The sequence below is a fragment of the Fonsecaea pedrosoi genome (genome assembly GCF_000835455.1).
Source record: "Fonsecaea pedrosoi CBS 271.37 unplaced genomic scaffold supercont1.5, whole genome shotgun sequence".
Classification (NCBI taxonomy): Eukaryota; Fungi; Ascomycota; class Eurotiomycetes; order Chaetothyriales; family Herpotrichiellaceae; genus Fonsecaea; species Fonsecaea pedrosoi.
The window spans coordinates 2393553-2419598 of record NW_013550611.1 but is presented as its reverse complement, the minus strand read 5'-3'; the positions used below and the strand labels follow the sequence as shown (position 1 = coordinate 2419598).

The following is a 26046-nucleotide window of genomic DNA, read 5'->3' as shown; positions in this document are numbered from 1 at the left end:
GACAGCCAGAATTGGTGGGGTGAGACCTTGACAAAAACATGGCGTCAGACAATGATAGTTTTTGCCTGGCAAGTCTAGTCAGCGCCTCTCCTTGCAAGGCTGTTGTACCAGTGGCGGGCACCAGGCGGGGAGAGCCACTTAACGCGTTAGAACGCGTCGAAGTGGGAGCTCGCAGGCATCATTATGTGTCGCTAAACATTTCAACTCACCAACCTTTGCCTCGATCTACCATTACTCGTCTTTACCTCGTTTCATTCATTCATCTTTCAGTGCTAGCCATGAACTCCCCTGCTGCTGCACTCGCGCGCATCGATGCAGGTTCGCTCGCCGACATTTTTGAGGATCGTCCTGGACGGGTCGAACATCCCGTCATGCGTAAGTCGCCATGTTGTTCTCAGACGTTTCCATGCACTCCGAGATCGTGGTACCTTCGATGAAGACTGACAGGGAACAGAATGTGTTCAAATCAAGCCTATTGCCACGCAACAAGGTGGTCAGGAGCGCCACCGAGTCATTTTCAGCGACACGAAAAACTACATTCAGACGATGCTGGCCGTGCACCAGAATCAGCTGGTAGAGGAAAAGATTCTCCGCAGAGGAGTTCTCGTGCAACTGATGGGATATTCTGCGAACAAGGTCAAGGCTAAACGGTAAGACAGGCTCTTTCGCTTACTTACAATGACACTAACGATCTGTCCAGCATTCTCATCGTGACCGATATCAAAGTCCTCGAAGAGTATGGGGAGCACGAGAAACTCGGCGACCCGAAACCACTGGAGCTGAAGGCTGAAGATGAAGAGAAGGCATACCCTACGTCGATTACGAGCAATGGATTCTATGGAAACAAACAAGAGCAGCCGAAACAGAACCGACCCATGGGTCATGCGAAGCCATCGTCATCCGCTCACGCGAACATCTACCCTATCGAAGCAATTTCACCATACTCCAATAAGTGGACCATCAAGGCGCGTTGCACGAGCAAGTCGGACATCAAGACATGGCATAATCGTAATGGCGAGGGCAAGCTTTTCAGTGTCAACCTGCTGGACGAAAGTGGCGAAATCCGGGCCACGGGTTTCAATGACCAATGCGATCAGCTGTACGATCTGTTTCAAGAGGGCAGCGTCTACTACATTTCGAGTCCTTGCAAAGTCTCATTGGCGAAGAAACAATTTTCAAACTTGGCAAATGACTATGAGCTTCACTTTGAGAAAGACACCACTGTCGAGAAAGCCGAGGATCAAGATGACGTTCCCCAAGTTCGATACAACTTCACCAGCATCGCAGACTTGCAATCTGTGGAGAAAGACACAACCATTGACATCATTGGGGTGCTCAAGGAGGTCGGTGAGACTTCACAAATCACGTCAAAAACCACAAGCAAGCCCTATGATAAGAGAGAGCTCACTCTGGTCGATAACACTGGATACTCGGTGCGTCTAACCATCTGGGGGAAAACGGCGGCCTCGTTTGACATTCCACCTGAATCAGTGGTCGCTTTCAAAGGTGTCAAAGTCTCAGATTTTGGCGGACGCAGCTTGAGTCTGCTAAGTTCTGGGTCGGTTAGCGCCAATCCCGACATGCCTGAAGCACACAAATTGAAAGGGTGGTATGAGGACCAAGGTCGGAGTGGCAATTTTGCGACTCATGCAAACATCCAAGGCACTGCGGCATCTGGAACCGGTTCTCGAGGTGATCCGTTTAAGACCATTTCGCAAGTCAAAGACGAGCAATTGGGAATGTCTGACAATGCCGACTTCTTCTCCGTCAAGGCTTCAATACAATACATCAAGCAGGACAACTTCTGTTACCCGGCATGTTTGTCGGAGGGGTGCAACAAGAAAGTTTTCGAGATCGACCCCGGTCAGTGGCGCTGCGAACGATGTGACAAGAACCATCCAAAACCTGAATACCGCTATATCATGTCGGTTAACATTAGCGATCACACTGGCCAACTCTGGGTCAGCTGTTTCGACGAAACGGGCCGACTGGTCATTGGCATGACCGCGGATGAGCTGATGGAGATCAAGGAGGTGGACGAGAAGAGGCTGGCCGAGATATTCTCCGAGGCCAACTGCAAGACATGGAATTGGAAATGCAAGGCGAAACTTGACACTTTCCAGGAACAACAACGGTAAAACGACCGACCCATGATGTTGTTGACACGGAGACTAACGCGAGTACTAGGGTTCGATATCAAGTCACATCGGCGGCGCCTTTGAACTATGTGACAGAATCACAGAAGCTGATTGCATTGATCAAGCAATACAACATTGACTAGAGGGGGAGTAGCAGAAGCTGTGGTTATCGCGGATTGAGGTGTTGGGAAAACAACTGGGTGATGATGGCACTATACCTGAATGATAAGCCTTTTGCCTACCGGAAAGACCACATAGGGGAAAGAAAGCAAGCCACTGAGTGCCACCCAGAGTGCTAGGGTCAAGTGTGCTTTGTCATTTGGGATGCACCTGTATTGATAGCTGCGAGTTATGCATGTGGAAATGATGGATGAATCTCGGTGGCTGAAGGCCATGAAGCCCCCAGTGGCACAGAGCAATGCTGGATCCGGTGGAAATTCACTACTTTCGCTAATTACTTTTACTACTTTTACTACTAATCTGGAAACCTCCGAAATGTTTCGTTAGTAATGGCGTCATGTCATCCGCAGAGTTCCTCGCACCTCGTCTGCACCTCGTATCGTGTACGAGGGCCTCATCGTGCGCATCCTTGCGCTGCTATGATGATGCCCCTCTCTATACCTTTCCTGGCGGCATTTAAACACAACCTAATCAGGAAGCAGCCTTGAGGTAATCATATCTCCGTAGCCTGGTGTCGCCTTTGTCTTTGCTTCGCCAATCCCTCAAATCTATCTTCCGCCTGCCGTCGATCCCGAGGCTGCGATCTTCGTCCTCTTCTTCTCCTCCTCTCTTTCGCCCGTATCGACCTTGAATGAACTCGACGGCGACTGTCTGCTCGAGGGTCGCATTAGAAATCCCGCATCTCCAACGGCTAGTGACCGGCTATTACCCGTTCTCAATAGCAATTCTTCAAGGCCAGCGCATTTGTCCGTCTTTGCATATATTGCAGACATCGACGTCTCTCGGGGCAAGAAGATCCTTTTCAGCATCAGCATCAGCATCAACATCAATATCACCCTTGAGCAGTACCACCAGAAGTAAGAACAAGTTTGCTATCAGGACTCTTCACAGTCGCGTCCAGCCGTCAGCTAGAAGCACACCCGCAAGAGCCATGGCAACCATGCGCGCAGTCGACATCAAGGGCGGAAAGGGTCCCATTTCCGCCCTCTTCATCAATCCCGACACTCCCAAACCGGTGGCTAAGGGCAGCCAGGCTCTCGTCAAAATCAAGGCTTTTGGCCTGAACCGCATGGATCTCCTCCAGCGAGAAGGCGGATACCCATTACCACCGCAGGCGGGTCCGATCATGGGCGTCGAATTTTCCGGAACCATCGAGGCCTTTGGCTCCGAACCCGAACGGGGCTTCAACATCGGCGACGAGGTCTTTGGCCTCGCCTACGGTGGCGCCTACGCCGAGTACATCGCCGTCAGTACGCACATGCTGGTACACAAGCCCAAGGAACTCAGCTGGGAGGAGGCGGCCGGCATCCCCGAGACGTGGATCACGGCGACGCAGGCGCTCTACCTGGTGGGCGAGTTCAAGCCGGGCATGTCGGTGCTGTGGCACGCGGGGGCGTCGAGCGTGTCGATCGCGGGCATCCAGCTGTCCAAGGCCGACAACGCGTCGGCCGTGTACGTGACGGCGAGCTCACGCGAGAAGATTGAGTTTTGCAAGTCGTTGGGCGCGACCGAGGGTTTTTCGTACAAGGAGGGCGACTGGGCGCAGGCCCTGCTCAAGCAAACCGACGGCAAGGGCGTCGACCTGATTGTCGACTTCATCGGCGCCGGCTACTTTGACCAGAACCTCGACGCGGCGGCCCGCGACGGCCACATCGTCAACCTCGGCAACTTGGGCGGCAACGTCGTCGAGAAGCCCGTCGACGTGTCACGCTTCCTGCGCAAGCGCCTCCGCTACGAGGGCTCCAGCCTCCGCAGCCGTGACGAGGCCTACCAGGGCCGCCTGCGCGACATGCTCGTCGAGCACGCCCTGCCCCGCTTCATCGATGGCCGCTTCAAGGTCATTGTCGAAAAGGTCTTCAAGATGTCCGAAATCCAGGAGGGCCACAAGATGCTTCAGAGCAACCAGACCATGGGCAAGTTGATCTGCACCGTCGACTGATTGCGTTGACATCCGCCTCGAGAATTTGAGATCAAAAGATCAAAACATACCATACGCACGAGGTATTTTGGGGGAATCAAGCTGCGAAGGAGGGAGGAGGGAGGAGGTATTCGCACAGGACTGACTGTACGAGAGACAGGTGCTCGACAGACAAGGGTGATTAAAAAGCCATGAATGAAGGGGATAGTCTTGAGAGAGAAACCCGCAAAATTATGATTGTCAACATTGAGCTTTCATTCTTCTACAGCCAGGAGCTCGTATGAAAGAAGTAGTTTTTTTTCTCTCTCTCTAATCATTTCCTAAACGGCCTCAAAAAACGGCCTCTCTGATGAATATATGATTGATAATAGCACAGCATTCATTGTTCTCAAGCCCTGTCCTTAGTCGATCCGCTTGGCCCCAATGGCTCGGAAGGGTAATTTTTCTGGGGCACCAATAAGAGCACAGCCGATGGTGCTGTCTCGCATAAATGCGACCATGGCTTTTGCTTATGAAGACACTCCCGACCGTGTTTCTGAGGTCCATGAATCCGTGGTGAACGAATAGAGTTCCATGGAAGAATCACCAGCCCGTCACTGAGAGCCAGTGCTCTTGGATTGAGCTGGGCTGGACTGGGCTGTCGGGAGCTTTGGGCAGTCCGCTGATCCGCAATCGTGGTACTTGGTCACCCATCTTTATAAGAGCCTAGAGCCTGAAGCCTCGAGAGGCTTGTGCTTGGTGGCGGATGAGTATGCTCGGCCAGTAGACTGTTTGTGGTATGGACACGCGACGAACTCGAGGGAATATTGGATCTGATGAGAGGGCATTTGGTCAGGCTTGAAGAGTATATAAGTCGAATAGTAGACCTGAAGAGCTTGATCGATTCCTCGCACAAGAGCATACCGCAAGACTTCAAAAACCAATTGACACGTCGATTCAAACGTTTGTCGCAGCGGATCCAGCATCGACCATGCCCTCGATTTTGCTTTTTGGTGTAACAGGCCTTGTTGGTTGTAAGTTGCCGCCACAATTGTCTCATAACTTGGCTGGTTGACTGACATTATCTCCAAGCACATCTCGTTTTGGCTCTGAAGAGAGAGTATCCCCAACTCCCAGTCACGGTCTTCTTACGGAATAATACCCTCGACAAGTACTTGTACGAAACAGCAGGCGTTAAACGCATCGTGCATGGCACTTTCGATGAGAAGGACAAGATCACCGCGTTAGCGCGAGAACACGACATCGTCATCAACGTGGGTTCGTCATGGGATGTGCCTTTGAGCGAGGCGGTTGTGGCAGGATTAAATCAGCAGCCGCAAGAGAAGAAGAAGACACTCATTCACATGAGTGGGACTGGTAATTTTGTGGATAAGAGATGGACGGATGGGGCGTTTCACGCCGAAACGAAGATCTGGGACGTGAGCGAAATGGCACCTTTGAACTACGCGGAATGAACTTACTGACATGCAGCAGGATTGTAGCCCAGAAGACATGAAGCTTATCAACCCTTCCATGCTCAATGGTGGGCCTGACACCGTGTATGATCTTCCCTGAGCATCATAGTATCTGTCATAATTGACTGACAACTGATCATGCAGAGTCTTAACTGCAGGCAAAACAAGCAATATCGGGACCTACATTGTCTTCCCTTCTGGAATATATGGCGAAGCTGCTGGCCCAATTCCGGCTTTGGGAGTGATCCAACTAATCTACCGCGAGAAGGCCAAAGAGCTGGGATTTGTGCCATACGTAGGAGACGGAAGTGCCCTCTTCAATTGCCTCCACGTCAATGCCATAGCCCCCTTCATGCTGAAGGTCTTGGACCTGGCATTGCACGAGGAATATCCTCAAGGATCTGTCTATGAGCGATGTTTTCTGATTGGAGGACCGGAAGTTTCCTGGAAGAAAGCATCAGACGCCTTTGCAAAAACATTGTACGCGGAAGGGATCGTGCGGGAGCCTCGAGCCAGAAGTGTAGCTTTGGAGGAAGCAGGCGGGGGCGAATTGCCGATGCTGATGGCGAGCAATATGAGGTTCGTGTCGCGACGCGCAGAGAAGTTGGGTTACAAACATAACGAAGTCGGGTTGGTGGAATTCTTGAACGAGTCGAGGTAGCGTGGCATGAGTCGTTGGACAATAATAGAGAGACACGTGAGGCTGCTGTGGAAACGGAGCCATTCCTGATTTGGAGTTAATCAACAATTGCGTCATTATCACTGGACAAAATATATGGCGCAGCCTTGCTCCCCAGCCTCTTCAGTGTTTCCTGCCACCACATATTCACGGCCATACAACAGTATTTCGCGCACAAAAGTCTCTTCGGAGAGGTGAGTTTCTCATCTGCCCATCTGGACATTCCATATCTGACCCTCTGCAAAATTACCACACCGTCAAATTGTCTACAAGACACTACATCGAAACACCGTATCTTATCGTCCCCTAACGCAACCGAACATCTGTGATATACGACAGAAGAACAGCTGCACTGACGAAGCGTTTCCCTCGAGAGCGTTGCTGCTCTCTTCCCTGCCATCATGGCTCCGGTCAATTCCCATGTTGACATTCCCGACCTCAAATTCTCCTCCCTTGAACTCGATGCACGCTCCACGGACCTAAACGAAATGCCGACGACAACCTCATTTTCTAAACGGAATCTGGTCTACAATCCCCTCATCTCCCGAAGCGATGACTCTCCTCCCATGCTATCTCCGATAGATAGCTATAATGTCCTCACCGCAAGAGATGCCCAACATACAAAAGACCCAAACCCTGGTGCCGGGTCAGTTGATCCTAATGATATCAACATGAAAGGTATCCAGGCGCTATTTGCCATTATCGGGGCTTCTTTCGTCATCCTTGCCATCTGGTTCTTCTTTTGGGCCAAGAACGGCGGCTTTAAATGGCAAAAGGGCGACTGGGATGAATACAAGTCTACCGTCTTGAGACGAAAGGGTCCCAATGGAACGACTCTTAGTAACGCTACCAAGAGCACCAAGCTAGGTGGTGGTAGCGTTGTGGGAGATGGGTACTCGGACAAAGACACGGCTACGATCCCGGATACCATGACAGAGGCTATGACTGAGACGATGACAGAGCTGTCTTCTGAAGCACCTATCATCAAGGAGAAGCAGTCAAGGAAGCAAAAGGAGACGGCTAAAGAGAGAAAGTTACGAGAGGCCAAGGAAGCCCGCTGGGAAGGTGGCCAGGACTACGATGTCCGCGCTTATCGACACGAAAAGGCTGCCCGTGTGGGAGGTCTCAACAGAGACTCGGATGCCCTGTTCTACGGCACGGACTACACCGAGACCTCACGTGGCGGCAGTGACATTGGCAGCAACAGCACCCGGCAAGCACCATCTTCTCGCCAACACAGTCCTGAGAAACGTCAATCACGTCGTGACTTTTCGTACGGCCAAGAAGGCAGCTTCAGCGTCGCGACTCCACCACCGGCTGCTGCGCCAATGTCTGGTCCTCGTCCACCAAGATACCACTCGCCGAGCAAAAATCACAGCCCCCAACGTCCAATCCGCACCGTGCCTGGTTCATTCCACGCAAACCAGGACTTTGACAACCAGAGCGTCCAGAATCAGAATACCAAGGCCTATCATCATCCACTTCCCAGCCTCAGCGGTCAAGGACCCCCAAGGTCTGGTGGCTGGAGAAGAGATAGACGAGACAGCCTGGATGACTGAATGAGTGGTGGTATCGATGAGCGTGTTCTTCCTAGGATTCGAGGTTGCCCATGTTAGACAAGGCCTCTCATCGGTCACGTCGATGACAGACAACTGCAAGTCTGGAGGAAGCACGGAACAAGACGCACGAAGTGACGAGATTGTACTGTAACTCCGACATTGTTGATACTGGGAAAGGGACAGATTGACCTGGTACGGCGTTTTTGACTTCAACACGGGAATAGGGTTTCGGAAATAGCATGGATCGAAAAGCGACATGGATGACGAACGAAAGGGAATGAAAGTCTCGACATGGACAAAGGACAAAATTGGCATATGTGAACAGAGGAAATGGAATGGGAGAATTGTTACAAGCGAGCGAAATTCCCATGGGCATGGTGCACTTGCACTTGATATCGTGCTAGCCAACTAGAAAAGTAATACATACGAGTAAAATGAGTACTAGAGTACGAATTTTGAAGGGACTTGATTATAACACGCTCTCCCGTTGTTCGAGGTGTAAGAAAGGCCCGTGACAGACTGAGTTCCTCCCGCATTGCTCGTTTCCTAGATGGATAGATACATAGATTAGAATTGAGTGAGTGAGGTATTCCTAGGTATCTCTCTATTCATTGCCGTTGTACCTCTACCTCTGTACCTCAGTTCGTACCTGTGAACCTGTGTATCTCTATCTGTGAATGGGGATGTTAGAACATAAGGACCGAGGGACATAGACACGCAGTTAAACAGGTGGGTAGCGGTAGGGACGGAGGGAGGGAGGTAGGTGTAAGGTGGCCTTTGAAGCTACCTACTATCTAAGGGATTTTGGTCTTGCGTTTCTTATTACCATGGATGATGGTATAGGGCCCAGCCAGCCAACCCGGCTTAACTCAGATGGCGATACCAGACCAGATCCATGCGAGGTATCCTGAACCAAAGAAATCCAGCCTCGTGATGTGATGTGATGGATAACAATGCCCTTTTGCAAAAACTCCGGTGCGAATTCTCGTAAACAATACCCAATTGTCGTTATGCCGTGCCGTGCCATATCATGTCATGTCATGTCATGTAAGGTCAGTCAGTCCCTGAGCTCCGAATCCTCAGACTTGAGCCTCGAGCCTCGAGTTTCGGGCCTTGAGTTGAACAAGGAAAAGGAGTCTGGGCTTGTGAATAAGAATGCCCGGGAACAGAGTGAGTGAGCGAGCAGGCGTCAGACAAAATCCCGGTGGTAATGTCATTAATGATGATGATGACCATGCTCTCCACCCCCAAAATCCAGCTCAGGGATGGGAGGCAAGGGGGCAAGTGGGCAAGGGGGGAAAGGGTAAAATAACACAAGTCCGATGCGTTCCCACAAAGATCCAAAGTGGGCCAGTCAGCACAGCATTCTCCGCCAGCTTCTGTCTGATCATATGTTTGCTGCGACAGAAACACTCATGTCTCGTCTCGTGCAAAGTCGAGAACACCCTTGATCTAGGATACTTCGACCCTCGCGGTGTTCTTGGACACTTTGCTGCCCTTCCCGTCTGTGCCTCTGATCTTCTTCGTGCCTGCAGCCTTCTTGCCGGGCTTTCCCTCGACGGTCCCGATGACTTTCTCCACCGCGCCCTCGACCTTGTCCGCAATTGTGGGCTTTCTCTTGTGGTGCGACGCAGGCGCACGTTTCTTCGTGACACCGGCGCCGGTGGTTGTCGCGCCCGCCTTCTTCGGAGCAGTCTTGCGCTTCTTCTTGGTGGCGCCGTCCGTAGTGGTAGCCGTCGTCTTGCGTTTGCGCACAGGCTCGGTCGAGACGGTGGCAAAGACTCTTGGCTTGGAGTGGCCGGTTGCGCCGCGTGTTTGCGCCATTGGTAGTGGTGGTTTTGGTAGGTGTTGTGTGGTTTTTTGAGGCTCTTGCAGTTGTATGCAGATGAGACGGCGAAGGCTGTCTTGAGAAACTAAATAAGGCCAGTTGTCAGCTGGTAAAGTGAGTGAAACGGTTGTTTGGACTGCGCAAAAGCGGGGGTGACAAGGTGACCGGTGAGCCAGGCAAAGATGATACGGTCACAGCTTCATGGGGTATCGTCCAATATTTATAACTCTTGGAACAATGATAGATAAGGTGCTCGCGACAACCGATGAGTCATGGGAGCAATGGAAAAGCAGTGGTGGGATGTGGTTCGCAGGCAACCAGGTCCAGGCAGTAGAAGGGACAACAGCGCAACAGGTGGGAGACAGGTTTACGTACCTTGTTATGCGCGTGTGTCTGGATCCTGAAAAATCAGTTACTGATCAATAAACACCAGGCGACCGGATTCTGATAATGAGACGAACAGGAAAAGGTGGTTGTGGGTGTAATGGAGAGAGGAAATGTTGAGGTTGGCGTTATCGACGAAGGTGGGAAATTCGGACCCTTTTTGAAGTGTCGAGTTGCGAATCCAATGACGGGCCCAACAAGGACAACACACACTCAATCCTCCCCCCAATCCATGTCATGCCAACAACACTCATAATAATTCACTCTCTTCCCCAGGGTGGATTCAGTTCTGCTCCCTGCATGCGTTTGGGATCCCCCAGCCCATTCCTCTCCATTCGTCCACTGCAAACTGCCACTTGTTGCTCGATCCTCTAAGCGCCATGGTCGCTGGGCGCTTGTCGCAGCAATGCAGGGACACTTTTCACCCAGCCATTGATGCTCATGGAGCTCTTCTAGAACATGGTCAATCCTTGTCGGATTCAGTCGTACCAATCTTTCAATTGAAATGATTGATCTTCCAAAGCCGGACCGCCAGCAAGATGGAGCGCATTTCGAACTTCCCACTCAAACTCAGCCAGAGCCCTCAGTTCCGAACCCACAAAGAGACCCCCGATCAATCCATGTAAGGTCCCAGCCATGAGGCCAAGACTGCTGAGCAGTATCAGGATGAAGGACACAAAATTCCGCGGTGACCACCAGACGGCGATGAAGCAGCCGATCGAGACCACAGCGGACCCCACGAAATGCAACAGGCCATACCGTCGTTGCTTTCGCTCCCGCAGCGTGTATTTGTCGATCATGACGAGGATATCTCTGTAAAAGTCCTGGCTGACTTGGCTTCGCGTGGGTATCTTTGATATTGCCTTGTCGAAATCCTTCTCCTCAAAATCCGCAGTCTGGAGGTTGGCATCTGTGGCGCTTGAATCGTGCAAGGCTGCGTGAGCTTCCACTGTGATCGGAGGAGCTGGCTGGCTTTGGCTTCTCGCTAGTGTCGCCTGCACAGCAAAATGGTCACTCAGCGAGCAGAGGAGGGTCGGGTGCCTTTCGGTGAGAGCAACCTTTACCTCACCCACTCTCCAACCCTTACCTATACCGCTGAAGAAGATGTAGTCCAATCGTTTTGCTTTTGGGTCCAAGTCCGTGCCCGAGATTTTCCGGTCGTGGCCCTGCGCCAGCTGCTTCTGATGGGCCTTGTTCCATCGCCACGTATTCAGAACAGAGTCGCACGTGTGGCCGTGTTCCTCGAGACTTATCTCGACGGACGGAGTCTCATCTTCGCCCACGCGTTTTCGGCGCTCCTTTTCAGGTGGATCGACGCTTGCACCAATGCTGCTCCCAGGTTTCACCACTCGCCAGACATCCTGCACGCCCGCACGACTTTCCACCAGAACATGTGCGAAGCTCAATGGGACCATGTTGAAATCGCCCAGTCCAATGACTAGGCTGCCTCTGTCGGAAGCTGCACGCATGAGTTTCGCAATTTCCCAGGCCTGTGCTGTTCGATGGCAGATATAGCTGTCGTTCGGTTCCTTTTCATAAGGCGCATGTAAGTGCGTATTAAATACTTCAATGTTGTCGCCATCGGGGAGAGAAATCCTCGCACATGCAACACCCTTCCCGACGAACCAGTCGCCGCGGAAGTATGCCTGAGGTCGGCCATTGAGAGGATAACGATACATGGAAGATTCGGTTATTGGCCATCGACTCAGGATGGCCAGACCAGCTCCGAAGATGCCGGAGTGGTAGAACTTGCCGTACGGAAGGAAAGAGCGGGTGCTGTCTCGTATGGACAGGTAATCGGTATATGTCCAGCATTCTTGCAAACCGACAATATCGAGTTGAGGAGAATAGGTGGCAAGCCGATTTCCTATTTCGGACAGTCGTTCATGGCGGTGCTTTGCGATATATTTCAGTCCCCAGCAATTCAAGGTCAGAACGTTGATAGATGAGATTTGGGAGCCCGCGGTGCTTGTCGTTGGACGTGATTCCATTGTCGGCAGATATGACGACTAGATTGGCACCCAGATCCAATAATAATAATAATAAGAGCACTGAAGACCTCCCCTTCAAAAACCACCCAACGCCAAGCAGTTCAATGGACGAGCTAGTGAAAGATGAATGCAGGGCGTCGACAAAAAGATTAAATGCGGCAGAAAATGTGACAAAATCATGACATGGCGCAAAAATAGTATCAAAAGCTGCTGCTGCTGCAAAACTGAAAAAGAAACCGTAAATTTGGCCTGGGACAAGGAAAAAAAAAGACCAACAAAATAAATACTTCGCTGTTTGGTTATCACGCCTGGGAGAGAAAATTGGGAGAGGGAAAAGAAAATGGAATGCGCGAGAATTGATTTGATGATTGAACTTCGGCCCGGAGGGACAAGTTACTGTTCGCTAGGTAATTATGGCAACCGGGGCGGATTGCACGTGGTGGAGTCCCTCATACTCGGTATGAGGTATGACATAAACCTCAGCCTCGTTGGTCACAGCCTGGTGCCTGTCTAGACTAGGTGTCTCGCACTAAACCGTGTTTGGACGCTATACGCCGACCGGCAAGGCTGAGCACCATCATCCCTACATGTACGTATCTTGCTTGTACGCTTGGACTGTGTGGGGTAATATTTTCCCAGTGGAATCAGTCCATCGAGAGATTTTGCCATGGCGTTACAAGTTCTCTACGGGCGATCAACGGCATCTGAATGAATCACTTCTCGCCGAGAAACATGCACATGCCGTACGAGTCTCGTGTCCGCTCTGTGCTGTGCAGAGAAACATCCAATAGTGTGGTATTGGACGGTATTGTAGCCGACAACCCTCAACCGTACATATTCAGTATATTACATCGTCTTCTTGTCCACGCTCGAGTTCTTCGCCACCATGATCATGGTCGTCGTGCTCTTTGCTACTGCCGCTGCGCCGCCTCTCTGCTTTCGATGGGTGTTCCGCAGAGTTGTTATCCTTCAGCGGACCGGAAGCATCGTTGGGGGAGGGTTGATCTTCCCCATCCTTTTGACTTGTGATCTGAACCGATTGTTCATCTCCAGATGCGTCGTTGGCAGCCTCGCCTTTCGCATCAAGGCGATCGTCTCCTTCGTCTTTTGTGGTATCTCCAGGGAGGCTTTTTATACCCGGCGGGTGCTGCGCCTCCTTATCTTCTTCCTTCAGCTCCTGTTCCCTCGACTTCCTTTTCTCCTCAAATTCCTCGGTTTCCCGCTGAATCGTGGCCTCCGCCTCCTCGATCTGTTGTTTAATCTCGTCTTCCTCCGAGTCGCGCAATTCCCAGGGTTTATAGTATAATCGTGGCTCTGCCTTGGTCTGCAAAAATCCAGCGGCGGCCCTCATATTCCTATGCCGCAATTTCATTGCTTCCTCATCCCAGCGCAACTGCTCGACTCGTCGTTCGCGCTGGAGTTGTTGCCTCTTTGCGCGGGCAGATTCGGCGATCTCATGGGACTCGCGTTTCAGGCGTTCCCGTTGACGTGATTCGATTTCTTCACGTCGTTCATTTAATGTTGTCGTCGTTGGATTATTTATCTTGGTTCCAGCGGACGACCTTCTCGATGCGTTCGAGGATTGCGAAAGAGTGCCGAGTAGGGCACCGAAAAGTCTTCGGTTTCGAGATTTATCCTGTTCCAGGGTCGAAGATGTCTGTCGCCGGCGAGGCGGAGGAGGCGACATCGCCGATGGCTGTCCTCCTGGAGCGCCTACTGCGGCTGGCGAAGTTGCTGATGGCGCCGATGGGGACGCTTCGCCATTGTTCGTTCCGGCCGTTGACGTCTGTGAGTTGAGGCGGGGGCGCTTATTTGATTCTGAGGATTCGGAAAGGGAGGACTGGCGGCGTTTGAGGGAGCCATGTTGGTCTACAGGGTCGACCTGAGGCTCCTCAGGAATGAGGACAGCCGAGGATATCATTGTTCGCAAAATGCGGTGGGTTCAAGAGTTGGATCTCTATCAAGGGAGGCTCCTGCTCCTCACTCCCACAGTTCGTTGGTTTGGCATTGAGGCTGTTGATGTGTAGATGAAAGGCAGAAACATCGAATCAGGCCTGCAGGCGGAGCTCCACAGATCTTTTCTTGCTGCACGTGCCGGTTTTGTTTGTGCGGGGAAAAGGAACGAGGCTTAGAAATTCGCGCAAGGCTGAGCATTTTCGATGCGTTTCTGTTTCCTGTCCCGCAGCCAATACGCCGACCTACATATTATTCCCTGCATCCTCCCTTCCTGCGTCGTCCACAAGCTCCGTACCAAATCAATCCTCCGCGAACTACTGAAAACCACTACAACAGTACTTCTGGTCGCTCTCGAAACCCCCCACAAAATACAACTGCAACAATGTCGCGCCACCACCCCGATTTAGTCATGTGTCGTAAAGCCCCCGGCATCTCGATCGGCCGTCTTTGCGACAAGTGCGACGGCAAATGCCCCGTCTGCGACTCCTACGTGCGCCCGACGACTCTTGTACGAATCTGCGACGAGTGCTCCTTCGGCAACTACCAGAACAAGTGCATCGTCTGCGGCGGCGAAGGGATTTCCGACGCCTTTTACTGCTTCGAGTGCACGAGGTTGGAAAAGGACCGAGACGGGTGCCCGAAGATTATCAATCTGGGATCGTCGAGGACGGATCTGTTCTATCAAAAGAAGAATTTCAGAAATCAACAGTATTAGGGGCACGCGCTGCATCTTTTCAGAGGGAAGCCGGCGCTGGGAACAGACCACCTCTCTCTGTCCGTATGGGCTAAAATGAGTGCATATTCCAAGCTGTGCAGGCTACAACTTGATGCCTAGGGGGATAATTCATGGTCGGTTTGCCTGTTCTGGCGAGGATTTCATTCGAGACAATCTCCAGAGCTGTTGAATATGGCACAGAAGTGTCCGCAAATCTTGCACACTCTGTGGCAACCCAGCGCGTCCGCTTCCCACCTTCCACACAATGAGGAACACGGCCAGAGCCATTTGTCCTGCTGAACTGGTACTGGCTTATGCTCCAACTGTTCCGCGCGTTGAGCCGCACGTACAACACTTGAAATCCGGTCTGTATATGGGCTCAGTGCATCAAACAACAGATTTTCTACCGGCCGGAACACGTTTGTCGTGTCACGACACTGAATTACGATTGGATCCGGCGTATGCAGAGAAGGAAGGAAAGGAAGGGTAGAAAACAGCCAGCGACTGATCTCAATTCAATCGTCACTTTATTCGTCACTTGTCTTTGAGAACGGTGATTGGGTGCTTTTGAAAGCCATCAGCGCCACATTTACCTCGAAAAACAGAGGTTATTCTTGCAAGTTTGTAGTGCAGTTTCAAGATTCTGCCTGATTCCTCGACTCGTCACCTCTTCCCTGGTCTCTTTGGTCTGGCAAATCCTCCTCTGGGTGTTGCAGTTCCCGACCCGGGGCCCAAGTTGTCGCCGCCTTCTGTACCAGAAATTCCACCAGCAAGACCCGCCGCGGCGAGCAAAGACTTGACTTCCTCCTCTAGTCTCTCGCCGTTTAACTCCTCCGGATCTCCGGCCTCCAACCTCTTCACGATCTCGACACCTTCCCACCCAGCCAGTTTGGTCATTCCCAACCTCGAACTCGCGTGGACCATTCTTTCCTTGATCTTGCTCGTCCCGGGACACACGTAGATGAATATACTTCCCGAGACTCCGTGTGCGTTGTAAAATGTATAACTCGGTCGATCGCCTGGTATATTCCTAGCTACCGCACCGGGATGGACGTCAGAATTTGTGGACAACAGCTGAATCTCTTCCGTGGCAATGTCGATTCCGAAGACAGCCATATTGCCCCCCGAACTGTCAGTGTCCTTGAACGCTGTCAAAGTGGACTTGGCCTCATCCGCAATCTTCATCATGACACCCCCTTTGCCCTGTGTGGCGCCACTTCCTCCCTCACCCATCAGATCTCTTCCCCGCGTTCCGTGCCTTTCTTCCTCCTCAGCCCGTTTCACAGCTTGCAGCTCCCTCTCCTCCGCGCTGAGCAACCCAGAATCCACGGCTCCCCTCGCACCGGGGGTTGGGACTCCACCGCTCGCAGCCGCAGAGCCTTTGGAACGCTCGTCCCATTGCGCAGGATCGAGTATCTCTTCTCTCTCAGTCAAGAAGACCGTCTCGGAGAACTTTTCAGTGCCGAGCTCGCGCATAAGCGTGTTGCGTGTTGATGCAAACAGAGTTTTCTGCCGTACGGGGGCCCGTGAGGGGACATATGTTATTGCTATCAGCTCACTGGAGTTGGGAGCACGACGGAGGAGCAAGTACAAGGGGTCGGTCGGCGTCAGGATATCGGAGAGCGTGTGGATGCTGTTGAAGAGGCCGGAATGCGTGGAGGGGAAGCGGATCGCTGGTAAAGGCGTGAGGGACTCGGAACTTATACCCGCAGGAAGGCAGAAGAGAGAGGTATCGCTGGTAAAGTTGCTGAATGCGGAGTGAAGATCAGAAGATGCTGCGGGTAGCAGAAGGATGGTGGTCAGTCAGCCTCCTGTATATCACGGTCCAGGTGCGGGAGGGTACCAAGTTACCTGTAATTCCGGACTGCATGATGACGGATTTCTACTCTTTGAGTAGATCCTAAAGTGAATAGAACTTTGACGGATTTGTTTGTAGGAGATGTGAAGGAGGCAGCCGTTTGGAGACGCAAGGTCGTTGGCTGGAAGAGGAAAAGACGTGATATGTAGACTTCGGATATAGAAACTTTCAATGGTATCGCATTCACCGTAGCATCTTCTCCTGTCTTCGAGTTCTGCGAAATGCCAAATTCTGTAACTACATAGGAGGCTCTTTTGTCCACGTCGATCTTGCGGTGCAGTTGGAGGGCCCCGCCATGGGGTGGCCGTCCGAGGCTGCACTTTACCTGACTTGGTAGACGACAGCCTCGTCGAAGCCAAACCACCATCTCATTCACCCTTTCAACGTCAAACTTATCTCCTATCGGGACGAATGTCCTGGCATCGAGGGTATATTGCGGGTTACGCAAACTTATTCGAGACCGAATCGAGGAGCTCTGACGGAAAGGTGCATATGGCCGACTTGGGCGATGGATAGTCCGTGGTCTCCTCTAGGATGACTCGTGCCCTTCACCGTGGACTGGTGGCTCACCGGCCTACCACCACTTTGGACAATGCCTTCAGACAACTAATCTCCAAGCCTAAATCCTATGTGAGTACTTTCAAGGCCGGGTAGTATAACCCAACAGATCCAAGGTGCAGTAGTCGGAACGTTCCGACCATGGTCAGCACTCCAGTCGACTCCGTGACGATCACTCTCCGCAACGTGTGGGTTGAGAACGTGGGGGACCTATCAGACTCGATGCCCTGCTATCTACCGTAGGTCCTTGCATTTATGGCCAGCAATGGGAGAGGCCTCTGGAGGTGATCGGTGGCTTAGGGAATCTGCAGAGATGTGCGGTTAATCGGGAGGCCTCATCATCGGGGTTTTCCCAATGGCATGGAGAAAGACAAGTTCGGAACGATGATCAAGGTCAGATCAACCAAGCTGACATGGAAGCGAGACTTGTGTATAAGGAGTCCGACGACTGCAATGATATATTTCCGATCATGAAGTCGATACGAGCTGGGAAATTCGAAGCACTACGCTGACCAATTCATTCAATATCGTGGTGATATCGCTGGCTGCCAACAATGACATTCACATATCGTTCGGGAGAGTCCGCCACAGAGAAGGATGGACTACTCTACCATCCTGTACTTCTGCTGAGTGTTATTTCCATCTCGACAGCACTGCTTTATGTATGCTTTTCAGGAGAATGGACGATTCTCAGCTACCAATCCCAACCTCTCATGAATGCTGACGCAAATGGCAGACACTCTGTCTAGTCACATACAGGCTTTACTTCCATCCACTCGCAAAGTACCCCGGTCCATTCTGGGCGAGGGTCACGAATTGGTATTCGGTCTATCACGCTGCTATCGGCGACAGACACCTGCAGATCTATTGGGCGCACCAGAAGTATGGTACGTGTTGTCAAAGTGTATGGTGGTTCAGGAGATGCTTGTGAGAAAAGGCCGGATGTGAGGCAAGGAAGGTGATCAGAAGAGACAGTGACTGACGAAGTGTTTGTTCTCCGTGCAGGCAAGTTTGTCCGTGTTGCCCCCAACCTCGTGACAATCAACGACTCGGCTGCCATCAAAGGTACGTGTGCATGACCACAGTTGCCCTTAACTGAACACCAGTGGCTGAATAACGAAACTAATCCTCACTATCCAACCAGACATCTACGGCGTGAACCAGAACGTGCGCAAATCCATCTTCTACGAAGCGTCGATCGCACACAATGGCTTCCAGAACATGTTCTCCTCCCGCGACCGCGAGATCCACGCCCGCAAGCGCCGCATTCTCGCCCCAGCGTTCACCGAGGCGAACCTGTCCTCCATGGAACAATACATGCTCCCGCACATTGACGAATTCTTCCGTGCGGCGTCGGGCGAGGAGCACTGCTCGGCACTGCGACAATGCTGGACCGCGGACCTGGGGAAATGGGGCAACTACCTGACCTTCGATGTCATGGGCGATCTAGTGTTTGGCAAGGACTTTGGAATGCTCAGGGGAGACGAAAGTCGCCAGCTCCCCGATGTCATTGACGCGGCCGTACACCAGCAGCTTCTCGTAAGTTTTGTTTCTGGCCACCCACCGCGTGTATGGTTTGGGACTTTTGAAGAGACGCGACACAAAGCAAGCCCGAACACTCGAAATTGTCGAAAGGTTGGAAGAGAACTGGCTGACCACACACGCAGAATGGATGCAGCCACTTCATGCTCAGGTGGAACCTTGACAAAATCCTCTTCCCAGACATCGTCCGCCGCGGCCGGCAGTTGCTCGTGTACGCGAAGAAACAGGTCCAGCTGCGCATGAACGCCGACCAGAGCCGCAAGGATTTCTTCTCGTACATTGCCAGCGCCGAGAACAAGGACGGCACCAAAGCCTACGCCGATTCCAAGGAGGTGTTTGCCGAAGCGAGGGGTCTTATACTTGGAGGTACGTCCTCTCTCTTTTAACACAGGAGTTCTGGGAGAGCGAAAGAGAGATTGTTACTCACAAAGTCTACAAATTCCTCCCCCCGAACCAGGCTCCGATACAACAGCCACACAGCTGGCGGCGAATTTCTTCTATCTGACGCACAATCCGCACGCGCTGAAGCGTCTGACGGAGGAGATCCGCACGACCTTCACCTGCGTCGACGAGATCCGCCTCGGCAAGACGCTCGACGGCTGCGACTACCTCCACGCGGTCATCAACGAGACGATCCGTCTGAGCCCGAGCCTCCCCGGCGTGCTGCCCCGGGAGGTGCTGACGGGCGGCCTCAGCGCGGCGGGCGAACATTTCCCCGCGGGCGTCGAGCTCTCGGTCCCCGTCTACGCGGTGCACCATCTCCGAGACGTCTTCTTCGACCCGCACACGTTCATCCCCGAGCGGTGGCTGCCCGAACACACGAGTGTCGACGCCGTCAAGCGGTGCCACGACGCCCTGACCCCGTTCTCGTATGGCTCGAGACAGTGCATCGGGAGGCGGTTGGCGGTCATGGAGCTGTGTCTGGTCATTGCCCGCGCGGTCTGGATGTATGACCTCGAGTATGTCGCTGGTGGGAAGGAAGATCGGTTCAAAAAGAATCCCGAAGTCGTGGAGTATAAATTGCTAGACCATCTCGCTGCAGGGAGGTCGGGTCCAGTCATAAGATTCACGAGCAGGAAGTGAGAGACGGCGCAGAACAGAACTCTTTATTGTTCGTCTGGAAATCACGGAACGATTCGAGAGACGTCCGTTCGAAGAGATTTTAGACACTGAAAACACATTTGTTCGTGCGTGGCAGTCGCGCGTAGCGGCAGTGATCATTCATTCCCTTGATACATTCCCTTTTTTTCCCATCTTGGTAGATACTCCCATCCCCAAGTGACCGACCGTTCCGTTCGATTCAACTGCACCTAGAGTCTGATGGAAACGTTCTCTTCACCAAATACCCAACCATAGGGGAACGATTCTTCTTCTTCTTCTTCTTCGAGCCCCTTGTCCCAACGCACGCACGAGGTATTCACTGGCCAAAGAACCCCAGGTCATGGGGCGGCAAGCCAAAGTCCAGATCCGACGACGACGACGGGAGCTGGAACCCCCAGACGGCCGGGTCGTCGGACAGGAAGGGAAACATCAGCCCAGTCTCGCCATCCGCGGGACCGAAGTCAGTGGTGAGTGGCAATGAATTGAGACCGACCCCGGAATCCGTCACGGCCTTTGTGTGTTCGAAGATGATATCGAGATTCTCGGGTCCTAGTGCGGGCAGGAGAAGTTCCGTCTCTGGGTCATTTGATGCTGCTGCTGCTGCTCCTGAGCCTGCGGTGGTGGCGAGGAGGTTGTCCGAGAAATTGAGTCGGGAAACGACGCCCCGGACCCGTTCCCACAAGTACTTGGATTGGATTGAAGTTTCGGCCAGGGTTTGGAGACGGGCCAGCGCGGTGGTCGAGCTCTGTCGCGCCTTCTGGGCAATCTCTGTGGGGACGACGAGTTCCTGGCCGTTGGCGGACGGTGATCCCACGCCGGATGACCTGTGCGTGGTGGCGAAGAGGAGCACGTCCAGGGCCGAAATCAAAAAGTGGTTGAACTGCGCTTGGTGGAAGAGGTACTCCCCCCCGGAAGAGTCCAGCTCGCTGAGAACCGCGACCGTGTCGGCCGCGATGTCCACCGAAGTGACCCAGATATCCGCGGGCGCGGCGTTTCGCAGGCCAGAACAGAGGAATGCGCGGGCGATGAGCGTCTTGAGGTGGTTGGCTCGGATGTGCAGAATCGTGCGCACCATGGATAGTCCTGGTGGTCCGAGACTGGTGCTGCTTTGAACCTCACCCTCATCCTGACCCTGACCAAAGACTTCAAATGTCTCCGACGCTCGAGTCGCCCACAAGTTCACCCGGTAGAGAAAGTAGGCATAATCGTCCTGGAACGTCGACAATTGCTCAGGATTCAGGATTTTGTCGTTCAGCAGGGCGTCGCACGACTGTTTCCCAATACTTGCGTACTCGATCATGAGCTGTAAAAAGGGAGCTTCGACCTAAAAAATGTCATATCAGTCGGCTGTGAATGATTTATACAGTGGTAGATGTGACAAATAAGGGATCTGTTATTTGGTGGGCACCGAGAGAGACCTAGCTTACCGGCTGAGGAAAATTGGGCTCTGGATGGAGGTTTTGCATGGCATTCGAGAAGCCCAGGGCATAGCTGAGATGCTGCTCGAGCACAAACACCGTCCACACGGTATTTATAGCCTGGGATCGATTCTTGGGGTCGGGGAAAGACCGGTCCAGGACCATTTTTCGATTCAGTCCCAGTTCAAGGATGATGCGGCTGACATTCATCGTGAATCTCCATGCCAGTCTCCATCGAGCGCAATGCAAATGGTACAAGATCTGGCACATGACGCATTAGTCCCATTGATTCCTCTGTATATGGTGGACGAAATCAAGACGTACCACTAATGTCATCAATACCAGGTCTTTCAGATCAACTGCGGCACTCCAAATCATAGTTTCGATCTGCGAGTGGAGAGATTGTAGCAGACTAGATGTCAGCGTTTGATGGGTGTCACCTTCGGCCAGGAGGCCAATTGCCGCGACCATTTTCAGGATGGCCGAGTCCTCCTTGTCAATCGAGTGTCCTCGTCCACGGGTAGAAAGCCCGCCGGTCGAATCAGAGAGGGCTCCTATGGCTTCTTCAAGGGTTGAAATATCCAGGATGGGATACATGACCCATTCCAGACTGTGGAAGGCTTGCACTCCTCTCTGGAGGAGATTGGGTTCCACATCATAGAGCGGGTCTATCAGTTTGACCGGTACAGAAGCATCTTGGCTGCTTGAGCTCGCCGTCGCAATTGACTGTGCGACATGTTCGATTTCGCTCCGGCTTATGTCACTTGACTCCCCATTGACCACCTCACCGCGGATAATCGACAAAGCCGGCCGTGTCTGTGTCCCAATAGACACCCCCGGTGTGTTTGATCCTTGAGAGAAATCAAGTCCAAGCTTTCTGACACCCGCATCGATGACGTTGACGCAAAAGAAAGCACTGGTCGACGTCTGAAAGAGCGGTAAAGGGTGTTTCTCAGCTGCGAGGCAAGTATCGGCCTTTGACAGGCGATTTTCAGCCGCTTCGTACGCAGCTTCAATGGCCGCGGTCTTCTTGATCAAGAGATCCAGCTTCTCGTTCTGTTGTCGCAGCAGAGCTGAGACCTCTGCTTCAAACTTCCGCTCGTCATCCCTTTGCGGTCAGTCAGGTCTTGCAAAGACAAATGATGTGCTCTTACTCTGGCCGAGCCTCTTGGACTTGGAAGTTTGGAGGTGCTTGAGCACTGTACAGACAGGTGGCGTCTCGAGAAGCACAATATTTACAGGGGAGGCGTCCGTCACATCTCACTTTTGCAGCTTTGCATTTTTCACACGCATGCGGCGTATATCGACTTCGCTTTCGGGGGCGGTGAGACGAGATTTGTGGTGTCTCAGTATCCGTTGCGTTTGCTGCTCCTGCTGCCCTCTTACCTCCAGAGACATCGCGTGGTCCGGCCATTATGACAAAGGAAATACGGTGGTGAGAGATGACAAGGAGAATAGAAGCGACAGCAGCTTACATCCTGTTTTCTAGGTACCACAGCCCCCGAGCATATCTGACTAATTTTCGCCATCTCGACACCCCGAGTGAATGCGGAAAAGCACCGAGATCGACACAGGGCACTCTGAAACTGAAAGGCGGGGGACTCGGGTGTTTTGCTGCCTATCTGTGGGGGAGAGTGGGAGAGAGTGTCAGCTCCAGCTCCAGCTCCGGTGATGCCGGGGGCGCCGGAGTATCAATCATCCTTAGCTGCTTTGGGGCCCTGGATCTTCAGCCTCATTCGCTTGGGTCGTCCAACTAGGTACAGTACCACAGCACTTAGATTACTAGATGGGATTCTCTAGTACCTTCGAGCTGTCTGGTAAGTCCGGTCTGACAGTGGCGATTTTGCGATTGTAGAGATGGTCACTTTTGTATCAGCACCTCGTATATTCTGTTGATACGACCTTGATGTAAAGACCATCGTCAAGTTCCCGGGTTGGGACATTCCTTATGATAAAATGGCCAATGGGTTTAGGTATACTCGGACCATAGCTTAAGAAAGCTCTTTACAAGTGAATTCGACCCAGTCTTTGAGCCGGCTGTCACTGTTGGTAAGCGATCGAGGTAGTGCCAAGGTGACGGACGCCCTGAGCACATCTCTACGGCGAGACTCGCTGTCGGATCTGGCTCGTAGCTCTTTGAGGATCTAGTACATCTCAGGTCGAGATGATCGCGTACATGACGCCAAAGCCAGATCTTGCGATTCAAGGTAGAGAGAGCCGTGCCAGCAGCTCTTGACCTAAGCACGAATCGTATGAGGCTCAAATTCGAGGTAGAGGGTCCTGATGTACAATGCTCATTATCCAAGACGGGATCCGCGGGCCAAAACTGGCATCGCATTCACTCAACTTGAACGACGTTGCGGTATGAAAAGCCTCTCATGGTTCATTCCGTAGCAGTGCATCAAAATTACCCGACAGGGATGATGTCCCTGGGTCTAAGTAGTCGAGATCAAAATTGAGGTCCTCCAGGCCCACAAGGTTGTCCAGGGCTGTTTGGAGAGCTTGGAGGTTGTTCTCTAGCAGCCGCAGCTGTCTGTCGAAATGTTTCGCAGGTAAGTTACCCGCTAGGCTCTGCTGACGAAGGATACCAATTAGGGTGCCGAGGGCAGACAAGTCCTCGTCCGCAAATTGCAGAGCGTCCTGGTTGGGATACTCGAATGACCGCATGGTGCTGGCAAGCTGAAGTGCTATGGCAGCAGTGAAGGCGTAGCTGGCATCAAAATAGGAATAGGTGACTGTACATGTATTGAATTAGCATCCGGTGTAAAGGAGAAATTGGATTTCCTCACATAGAGCACCCTGGTATTGCAGCCACTCCAGGATACTAGCTGTCTCTCGCGCAGAGTCTAAAATAGCATTATAAAATGCTCGCAGCATTGACTTCAACACGGGAGAGGCGTCAACCATATCGGGATGTACCCTAGTTCGTGCTTCGAAACGGTCATTATGGATATTGACCAAAGCTGGCCTAAGGAGCACAAGGATGGTCTGGTCCTGGTCAGTAAAAACAACAAGAATCTGCGTGGTGAAGAGGGCTAACTTGATGATAGGTGAGATGCAAGCTCGCGATCGATCGGCTTGGGTTAAATCCCGATCCATCCAAACTCCTGGCGAGCTTGAGTCTTTCCGGGAGCTCCTGCTGCCAGGCGATGAGGCCTTGGTGGAATTCATCCATCTTGTCCAGGTGTTGTTGTGATAAAGAATTCCTCAGGTCAAAATCGTACAGGGAGATATGAGAGTAGGGGTTGATCGCAGTGCCTGCATAACCATATAAGGAGGAATAAGCCTGACCTCTCAGGCGCATGAGTTCCATGTGTGCATTGGCCTCTTCGGAGTCAAAGAACTCCATCACTGAGTCGCCGGAAATACGACTGGAGTCGGCATAATCAATGTTTATTTCGTCGTCAAGGATACCCCAGGGGCGACCTGTGGTGGAGGAAGTCAGTCTAAGGCGGAGAGTCAGCTCGTTCAAGAGAAGTTGACACTGTCTCGACGTACAGATCTTGATAGTACACATTCCAGAATACGCGCCTCTGGTGTTCGCTCTCCGCGACACGGAGATCCGAGGCTTCAGACGGGATATCTAAAGGACTTCGGTGCAAGCCGAGTGACAGGGCCGCGCGCAAACCGAGACCGTTGAACATATAGCCAGTGTTGATTTTGTCCATGGAAAAAGCGTAGATTGCAAGTAAGCATAAGGTCTCGATGTACAATACATCGGGATTCTCAGCCACCTGCTGAAGAAACGCAACGGATTGGTGATAATACTCGGCTCCTGGAGGTTCCCTGTCGGGTGTTGTCCCCACGCCGTTATCGGTACTGGTGTGTCCGTTGTTATTGTGTAGCTCCCCGACTGCGAGAACTGCAAGCCAAAAGCAGAGCCAACCTCGATCTTTGCTTTGGGGGGATTCCGGGTTTTGATACATTTGCGTTACCCTGCTGCGAATGTGTTGTCGTCGGAAGTAGTGTTGATCGTGCCCGATTGCAAACTCGACGCATTGAATTAAATGCATACTGTGATTATAGGGGGGCATACGAATCCTCACAGGTCGATTGGTCTCCGATCGGGCTGAAGGGCGGAACACTTCGGTATCAATTGATATCTCCAACCCAGGGTTCATCAGCCCTGAGTCTAGGTGTGAAAGGGAAGCCCATGATGGATTGAAAGACGCCTCATCGAAAGGGTTCAGCTGGAGTTTCTGCACTACGACCCATGCAATAAATTGCTCAGTAAACGTACGACATGAGGGGCTGGCACAGTAGGTTTGCCTCGAAACACGTTTGCTTTCATCGGATCGCCGCGAGCTGAAATCTTTCTCGGAACGTCTATAGCTGCCGGCTTTTGATGCCCCTGGTGTCGACACTCCGTTGAACGTGATTGATGGTGTTGGCTGATCCTCCTTGAGGCTGTTTGAAGGCGAGACAGGTCCCTGCTGGCTCGTGGAAGGTCGAGATCTCCGGGGTGGTGGGAAGATACATGGTGCATCGGAAAGTGTGCAGTTCCTACACGGCACCCCTAGAGCCTGGATTAGCATCATAGCAACGTGCCTATATCATCGCGTGCATACCGCCTAGGCACTTTATTCTTTTCGTGTGACACCTTGAACACCTATCGTGAACGGTTAGCGCTTCAACCCCCAGACCCACGGATTTTAAGCCAGAGTCAAGGATGAGACCGGGAGAATCACACACGCTTGCTTCCTACGTGGGGTGTAATAAATCGGCTCCGGTCTGTGCACGCTTGGGGTCTCGTTGAATGTTACCGAA

General features: G+C 52.3%; 12 protein-coding genes across 12 annotated transcripts; 6 read left to right on the top strand and 6 right to left on the bottom strand.

Moving 5' to 3' along the window:
• Positions 1-278: 278 nt before the first annotated feature.
• Positions 279-2281, top strand: Z517_08345 (uncharacterized protein; the record flags this gene model as incomplete). The annotated part of the gene is made up of 4 exons (XM_013426862.1): positions 279-375; positions 455-650; positions 701-2134; positions 2188-2281. 4 exons carry the CDS (start codon positions 279-281, stop codon positions 2279-2281), a joined length of 1821 nt encoding a protein of 606 aa, XP_013282316.1.
• A 968-nt stretch (positions 2282-3249) lies between these two features.
• Z517_08344 (uncharacterized protein) lies at positions 3250-4257 on the top strand (the record flags this gene model as incomplete). The annotated part of the gene is made up of 1 exon (XM_013426861.1): positions 3250-4257. The coding sequence occupies one exon, from the start codon at positions 3250-3252 to the stop codon at positions 4255-4257; it is 1008 nt and encodes a 335-aa protein (XP_013282315.1).
• Positions 4258-5206: 949 nt separating this feature from the next.
• Z517_08343 (uncharacterized protein) lies at positions 5207-6351 on the top strand (the record flags this gene model as incomplete). Its single annotated transcript, XM_013426860.1, has 4 exons — positions 5207-5249; positions 5308-5654; positions 5710-5774; positions 5835-6351. 4 exons carry the CDS (start codon positions 5207-5209, stop codon positions 6349-6351), a joined length of 972 nt encoding a protein of 323 aa, XP_013282314.1.
• Positions 6352-6770: 419 nt separating this feature from the next.
• On the top strand, positions 6771-7928 carry Z517_08342 (uncharacterized protein; the record flags this gene model as incomplete). The annotated part of the gene is made up of 1 exon (XM_013426859.1): positions 6771-7928. The coding sequence occupies one exon, from the start codon at positions 6771-6773 to the stop codon at positions 7926-7928; it is 1158 nt and encodes a 385-aa protein (XP_013282313.1).
• A 1452-nt stretch (positions 7929-9380) lies between these two features.
• On the bottom strand, positions 9381-9752 carry Z517_08341 (uncharacterized protein; the record flags this gene model as incomplete). The annotated part of the gene is made up of 1 exon (XM_013426858.1): positions 9381-9752. The coding sequence occupies one exon, from the start codon at positions 9750-9752 to the stop codon at positions 9381-9383; it is 372 nt and encodes a 123-aa protein (XP_013282312.1).
• An 867-nt stretch (positions 9753-10619) lies between these two features.
• Positions 10620-12131, bottom strand: Z517_08340 (uncharacterized protein; the record flags this gene model as incomplete). Its single annotated transcript, XM_013426857.1, has 1 exon — positions 10620-12131. One exon carries the CDS (start codon positions 12129-12131, stop codon positions 10620-10622), a length of 1512 nt encoding a protein of 503 aa, XP_013282311.1.
• An 838-nt stretch (positions 12132-12969) lies between these two features.
• Z517_08339 (uncharacterized protein) lies at positions 12970-14052 on the bottom strand (the record flags this gene model as incomplete). Its single annotated transcript, XM_013426856.1, has 1 exon — positions 12970-14052. One exon carries the CDS (start codon positions 14050-14052, stop codon positions 12970-12972), a length of 1083 nt encoding a protein of 360 aa, XP_013282310.1.
• A 417-nt stretch (positions 14053-14469) lies between these two features.
• Z517_08338 (PHD finger-like domain-containing protein 5B) lies at positions 14470-14802 on the top strand (the record flags this gene model as incomplete). Its single annotated transcript, XM_013426855.1, has 1 exon — positions 14470-14802. The coding sequence occupies one exon, from the start codon at positions 14470-14472 to the stop codon at positions 14800-14802; it is 333 nt and encodes a 110-aa protein (XP_013282309.1).
• A 663-nt stretch (positions 14803-15465) lies between these two features.
• On the bottom strand, positions 15466-16672 carry Z517_08337 (uncharacterized protein; the record flags this gene model as incomplete). Its single annotated transcript, XM_013426854.1, has 2 exons — positions 15466-16577; positions 16654-16672. 2 exons carry the CDS (start codon positions 16670-16672, stop codon positions 15466-15468), a joined length of 1131 nt encoding a protein of 376 aa, XP_013282308.1.
• Positions 16673-17772: 1100 nt separating this feature from the next.
• On the top strand, positions 17773-19843 carry Z517_08336 (uncharacterized protein; the record flags this gene model as incomplete). The annotated part of the gene is made up of 6 exons (XM_013426853.1): positions 17773-17880; positions 17955-18105; positions 18224-18283; positions 18363-18757; positions 18886-19126; positions 19218-19843. The coding sequence occupies 6 exons, from the start codon at positions 17773-17775 to the stop codon at positions 19841-19843; spliced, it is 1581 nt and encodes a 526-aa protein (XP_013282307.1).
• Positions 19844-20177: 334 nt separating this feature from the next.
• On the bottom strand, positions 20178-22693 carry Z517_08335 (uncharacterized protein; the record flags this gene model as incomplete). Its single annotated transcript, XM_013426852.1, has 4 exons — positions 20178-21185; positions 21289-21540; positions 21604-22387; positions 22434-22693. 4 exons carry the CDS (start codon positions 22691-22693, stop codon positions 20178-20180), a joined length of 2304 nt encoding a protein of 767 aa, XP_013282306.1.
• Positions 22694-23655: 962 nt separating this feature from the next.
• Positions 23656-25292, bottom strand: Z517_08334 (uncharacterized protein; the record flags this gene model as incomplete). Its single annotated transcript, XM_013426851.1, has 4 exons — positions 23656-24014; positions 24069-24267; positions 24320-24725; positions 24778-25292. The coding sequence occupies 4 exons, from the start codon at positions 25290-25292 to the stop codon at positions 23656-23658; spliced, it is 1479 nt and encodes a 492-aa protein (XP_013282305.1).
• Between the last annotated feature and the right edge of the window lie 754 nt (positions 25293-26046).